Source organism: Macadamia integrifolia, chromosome 7 (genome assembly GCF_013358625.1).
Source record: "Macadamia integrifolia cultivar HAES 741 chromosome 7, SCU_Mint_v3, whole genome shotgun sequence".
NCBI lineage: Eukaryota > Viridiplantae > Streptophyta > Magnoliopsida > Proteales > Proteaceae > Macadamia > Macadamia integrifolia.
In genome coordinates, this window is record NC_056563.1 from 15,645,047 (window position 1) to 15,651,703 (window position 6,657).

Here is a 6,657-nt window from a genome sequence, read left to right on the forward strand (position 1 = left end):
AAAGGATGGTATGGGTTTTAAATGTGTAGATTTTCAAACATACGGGACCAAAAAAAAAAATTGATAGAATACTCATATAAATTAAAGAATTATTACATGAATACCTACATCTAATATTCAAAAAAACTACAATATCCAATAGTAATGCATATATATCCTTTGTCTCATTATAAGTTCTAAGACATATAATTGAATATCATCCAACACCAATTCTAAATTCATACACCACGTATGTCCAAAGTCTTATTGAGCAATCTGGCTTGGCTATGATGATATTCATTGTTGTCAACATAGTTAACACACTCCCTGAGTGATGATGCATGTTCAGTTAGAGTTGGGAGTCATCACTTTAGAAACACTTTTCAACAAATGCATCAATTTGTACCTCAATTTCGGGCTTCATGCGTTGATATTGAGTTGAAGGTGATATCATGAGAAATATGGGCTATTGAGTTAGCTTCAAGTTGACAAGAGAATCAGGTCGATCAGACTTTAAGGGAGAGAGAGATATGGTCAATTAAGTAGATATTATGTTCAACAAATTAAGTTTTAAAAAAGGACAAAAAATGGGAACATGTTTAAACTTGTTTTAAACGTGCTTAGAATGGGAATGTTTGCCATCTGTAGTTTTGTTCCTGTATATTTAAGAAGCATACAGAAAAACGTATTTTAAACGGTAAAAAACGTTTAAAACGGAGTTTAAAACGGGTTTTTGCTAGCAGTGGTCCACATCAATGATGACATGGGAAATTGCCATGATTATTTGAAGTATTTAAAGAAACCTTTCCTAAAATTAACCCAATAGATTAACAACTGATTTGGGTTTTATTTAGCAATTATTTATTTAGCAACATAAAAGAAAACACCCTAAATCACTGACGGATGGGGTGCATGTCAAGTCCCTCCCAGCCGTTGGATCCTCACTTCCAGTCACAGAGGATTTGAGTCCAAATCATTTCTTTTTTGGTCCAATATCCATTATCTCTTTCCTTAAAAGGCTGGAGAGATTAGAGGTGATGTGCAAGATTTAACCAAGTGAGGGAAACTTGCATGGTGCACATGGAGACTGGCTCCGCTTGACATACTTCTCCATGATCCGGGTTGATCTCTGAAGAGTATTGAGGTGTGAGGTTGCAACTTATACCTTGCCCACTTCACAGTCTAGGGTTGCGTCAGAAATATTTTAGTCAACATGAGCCACACGATTAGGGAGAGAGCGTCAGCGCATGACCACATGTTTCCACCACACCGATCATGTAAGGGAATCTCAATATAGAGCAACATTGAGATAGTCTTCTAAGCAAGCAACATGGAGGAGCATACCAATGAGATGTGAGAAAAGAGTATCATGCATTAATTGGAGGATAACAAGGGCATTTCATGTGAGAAGGAGAGAGATAGACAAAGAGGTGCTAATGTACCTTGCCTAATGGCTCATAAAACATTTTCCTCATATTTACATATAGACTTCGTTTGGTTGCAAGGGGAATTAAAGGGCATCTAAAAAAATAAAAAATTTACATGTAAAATATATATCGCTATTAAATGTGATAAGAAATTTAAGTATTTTATACAATCACATGGGGCCTATAGAAGTAAAACAAAATTTTCTTTTTTAGGTTTAAAAATTTTCACTTCCCTTCCTTTTATCATACATATAGTAAAAAATTTAAGTAATTTGTACAACCACATGGGGATGTTTAGTGCTCTTCACTACTTTCGGTAAAGGTGAAAGTGAAAATTGAATAATTCTCATTGAATCTCGGTATGACCCGGTTCATGTGGTTGTGGATCAATAAAAGCCCATGGGACTATTCAGAGAGACATCTCAGACACCCGTCATTAGCCAAAAAAATACAATCACATAGGGCCTATAGAAGTAAAACAAAATTATCTTTTTTAGATTTGAAAATTTTCACTTTCTTTCTTTTTAATTCCCTTGGCAACCAAACATAGCCTTATAGAAATAAAACCTATCTTCCATATCTGAAATACTGAAAGGGCTTTACTAAAAAGTTTCCACCATGTGTTTTTTTCATTTTTACATTTTACATTAAAATCGACAATGAAAAATCAATTCGTTAGATTAACTTGTGAGGATAATATTAGACAACGGCCTCGAACTTGGTATGAATAAGCCATGCCATATTGCTCATCTTCTGCATAAATGAAGCTTAATTAGATCAGATTTTAAAAACATAGCTGCTACTATTGCTAAGTTCGTCCTTTGAATTGGAAAAACTGCATCAAGGCAGAGTTTGGTGAAGCCTGAAGAGAGATGTGATGGACCTTCATAACAGTAAGCTCCATTTGAGGGGCATATTGTGAGCATTCAAATATGCCATTGGTACTCCAAACCTCGATTACTTGACTGGGGCTTTTGTTTGCAGATTTAAATATAGAATGTCATTGGCACCCCAAATTGGTGTATAGGTTTCCTAGCCTCATACTCCAAATTTCTTCTAAATAAAATTTGAAAGATCAGAAGTGTTTTAGGGCACTTGGACAAGGAATTAAATTCTGTTTTTGAACCCAATTTCGTAATGGGTCACTGCTTCATGCATTTTGGCTGTGGGGGTGGTGGTGAGATTGGGGTGATGATTCCATGGTTGGAACATTTAAATTACAATTTAAAGGCGGGCTGGAACTAGAAGGATTATGGGTGGTTTTGGGACTAGTGGACGGGAGGAGAGGGCAAAATTGTCAAAAAAATATAGATGTGAGGGAGGAGTACTATTTTAGATAGTTATGTATTCATGCTTATGTTGGGTAGATTGGGAATAAATTTGTAAAAAAAAAAATCCATTTTTGATTAATCTTTTAATTTTCCCTTCTTTCATGTTGAAAGGTCATTTGTATTAAAAGATGAAAAAAGAAAAATAATTACATGACTGAATAAACCACAGAGAATCCTCTTGCCTACCCCTCATATTCGGCATGACCTAGCAAAAAGAAAAACCAGAGAAAACAAAGAAACCAGGAAAAAAAAAATTCCTACATCATACTAGAGTGGCATAATTAAGCAAACCATAAAAAGGCCTTCCAATATGGGTCATGTAGAGAAACCTTACATCTTACCAAGAAGAAAAAGGAAAAGATAAATTTACACATATTTATATGTTCTTTCATTTTTAAATGCAGCCAAAGACCTATAAAACTTTTCCTGGAAAGCATAACACTATTACATTGTATACAACTGACAGCCGCAAGTCTCCCAAGAGTGCATTAGTTGTACAATTTTTTTTCTTTTTCTGGGTGAAATACTAAATTAATTAAGCAAACTCAACTATGGAATAATTTTTGCCGAAGAATGACATGTTTACAAGAAATAAAGGGGTGTAGGCCATCATGTTCTAGAGAGGTGGAACTTGGCAACCCCACCCGCAAGAAAATGTGTTTCTTTATTAGAGGATGTAGGAATGAAATTGAACACAATCGAAGTAAAATCTAAAGCTAAAGCTAGAATATCATCCATAATGGAGTATGTTGCCCAATCCAGTGATGAGGACATGCCATTCAGGGCCCCAATCAAACCTTTGTAGTCTGAAAACATTGCAAATTTCAGGAAACCAACACTTCCGGCAAGCAATAGGGCGTCCCGGACTCCTTCAGCTTCAACTGTAGCTGCTAAAGATCCCCAACCGAACTTGCATTTTGCCACAATAAAATTTTTAACTCTATCAAAAATGATAGCTCTTCTTCCTCCTTTCTTGGACTTCGAATTTCAGGCTCCATCAGAAAACACCAACACAACGTCTGGTGGAAAAACAGGAAGGCTAAAATTAGAAGTGCAATAGGGAGAAAAAGGGTTTCTATTGTACAAGTGAAGATTAAATAGCAGTGGGAACCCAGTCTACCTTCTTCCACTGTATGATGGAAAGTTGAAATGATAGCAGTTAAACATGAATTTTCAAAATTAAACACTGCCTTGTTCCTTGATTTCCAAATTTGCCAGAACAAAGAAGACCACTGGATGTGGCAGTCTTTTTGATCGGGATAGTCCTTGAACTTTTCCAAAATAAAGCTTACTAGATTAATAAACTCGGTCCTATGAAAAGTAGAGGGATCCAGATGGAAAGGGGATACCTGCCAGAATGATGCCGCAAAGGAGCACCTAAAAAGAGCATGGACCACAGTTTCTTCCTCATTATAAATAGGATAGATAGGTGAGGGAGAAATATATCGGAAAAAAAAACAATTTATTTACAGCCAAAGCATTAGCACAACACCCCCATAAAAACATTTTTATTTTTGATTGAATATTCAATTTCTATAAACCCTTTCAAAACACTGAAGTATTAGACGAAGAAGATGCAATTGATGATAATGCCAAACCACTATTTGAATTAATTGCCAAATGATATACCGATGTTGCACAACTCTCAATGCTATATAAAATGACACGTAGAGTATTATTTATTTATTTATTTTTTAAGCTGGGTGGGGCCGGCGTGTGGGGTTGGGGTTGGGGTTGGGTTGGGTTGGGGTTGGGGATTGATGTTGGAATGAAAATGAACCCTTCTTTCATGATGTAAGATTACATTAAAATTAGCCTTTTCTTTCTTTCGTCCAGCATCTAAACCTTCCACCGCCCATCTCATACTTTTGTCAAAGTTGCGACAAAGATGTATATCGGGGACACAAGCTACCAGGGTTTCACCCACCCAGTTCCAGTTTTCTAGCAGTCCTGTCAATAATAATATTAAAAAAAAAAAAAAAAAAAAAAAAAAAGAAAAGATAAAATTCGATTATAATACAAGGCAAAACTATTGTCCTGACGGGAAAACTAATTTCCATCCAATTGTAGGTCTAAATTTGGCATACAACAAACTTCTTGCCTCTTCTGTCTTTTGAGTTTTGAGTTATCTTCCAAGAGTCAGCTTCCAACCCTGGAAGGACGTTCGTATTTGACATTTGCTAAAGCTATCGATGAGAAGTTAGACTAACAACTATTTCTTATCTCCACTGCTCTCAACCACGTCTCAACAAACTCAACTCCTTGTTTCTTCCCATAGGTTCCTTCAATAGTTCTATGTTTATAGTCCTCTATAAAAACCCATCACCTGTTGTCATTCTTCATCACAGAGCAAATCATCAAATCTTCTATACCAGTGTCTTCTAGCTTGTTTTTTATTTGCATCTCTTATATTCTGACCATGGCTGCTTTAACACACTCCTTCTTGTATTTGATTGTGGCGCTGTCATGTTCAAGCATCAGTCCGATCACAGCGGCTCGCCATCTACTGGATACAGCAGCTCCACCACCTGTGGTGCCTGTGCCCACAATCCCAACCTTGCCTAAGGTCACAGTGCCTCCATTGCCGGCAATGCCGTCTTTGCCTCAGGCAACATTGCCCCCAGTGCGTTCTCTGCCGACTATTCCCAACTTGCCAATACCCACCACAATACCACCCCTGCCAAGTACCCAGATCCCTTCTATTCCTAAGACCACATTGCCACCCATGCCCACACTGCCCACCATACCCACAATTCCAAAGGTAGCTCTGCCTCCATTGCCTACTGTCCCAACGAAAAATCCTTCAATTCCTTCCATTCCTCGCACTATCCCTTTTCTCTCCCCGCCACCTGCAACCACTAGTCCTTAAAAACCCACTATACTATCAATTTAGAAGAGAGATTTCAAGGGATTGGTACATTTGGATATTTCTTGCTGGAGTTTATATTTCATTATTGAAGATACTGGAACCTGTTTTTGCTGGTTTCTTGGCATCTTTGGTGATTCATATTTGTTTCAATTTCCTTTTAGTTTGGCTTGTATTAGCTTCGATATTGTTGGGATTTGAGCTTCAATCTCATATTTTCCATTAATGTAGTACCTATTTGTGTATTAGCATGAAAACCCTTGTCATATGTGATTGTATTCTAAAGTTTGGATTGGAATTGAATTATATATATATATATATATATATGGAAAATGGTGGGTGCACCCATTGAAAGGTGCGCTCGTGTTGAAGATCTTCTAATGCAACACCAATCACGGTGTGGGAAACAATTTCATCAACAGGCCCGTAGTTTTAGAGAGGAAAGAGTGTGTTCATACTTCATGCTATGCTGACGTGGTTAGAATGTGGCATGGTGTGGGAGGGAAATCACTCCCATACTTCCTGCTTCTTTCTTCTATAAAATATTTTCACGAGATGGTTCTTGAACAATCAATATAGAGTAGTGCATACTAGATTCTATTGGAACTTGTTTGGAGCTGATGCATCGGATACTGGATTATGTCACCCTTCAATCCCCCTTTAAAAGGAAGACTGGAAATAGTTCAACAAGATATGTTAGAAGCTAAGGTTTTCAACAAGGAAATGATGGAGGTGGTTTTCTCTCTGCCGAATTATAAAGCTCCATGGCCTAATGGTTTTGGGGTTAGATTTTTTAAACATTCATGGGAGTTAATTGGAGAGGATTTAACAATAGATGTGAAGTGGTTTTTTGCAAATTCTTTTATGCCTCATCCATAAACTCCACTTTCATTTCTCTTATTCCTAAATTAGGATATGTTACCACCTTTGCTGGATATAGACCTATTGCTCATTTCAATCTGATCTATCAGATTATCATTATATTATCTAATAGACTTCAAAGGGTGATTGGAGATGTTTTTCGTGAGAATCAATTGGAATAGTGAAAAATATT

General features: G+C 36.9%; 1 protein-coding gene across 1 annotated transcript; it reads left to right on the plus strand.

The window, feature by feature from the left end:
• The first annotated feature begins 5,156 nt into the window (after positions 1 to 5,156).
• LOC122084771 (protein PELPK1-like) lies at positions 5,157 to 5,829 on the plus strand. The gene is made up of 2 exons (XM_042653204.1): positions 5,157 to 5,498; positions 5,698 to 5,829. Exons 1-2 carry the CDS (start codon positions 5,157 to 5,159, stop codon positions 5,827 to 5,829), a joined length of 474 nt encoding a protein of 157 aa, XP_042509138.1.
• The last annotated feature ends 828 nt before the right edge of the window (positions 5,830 to 6,657 follow it).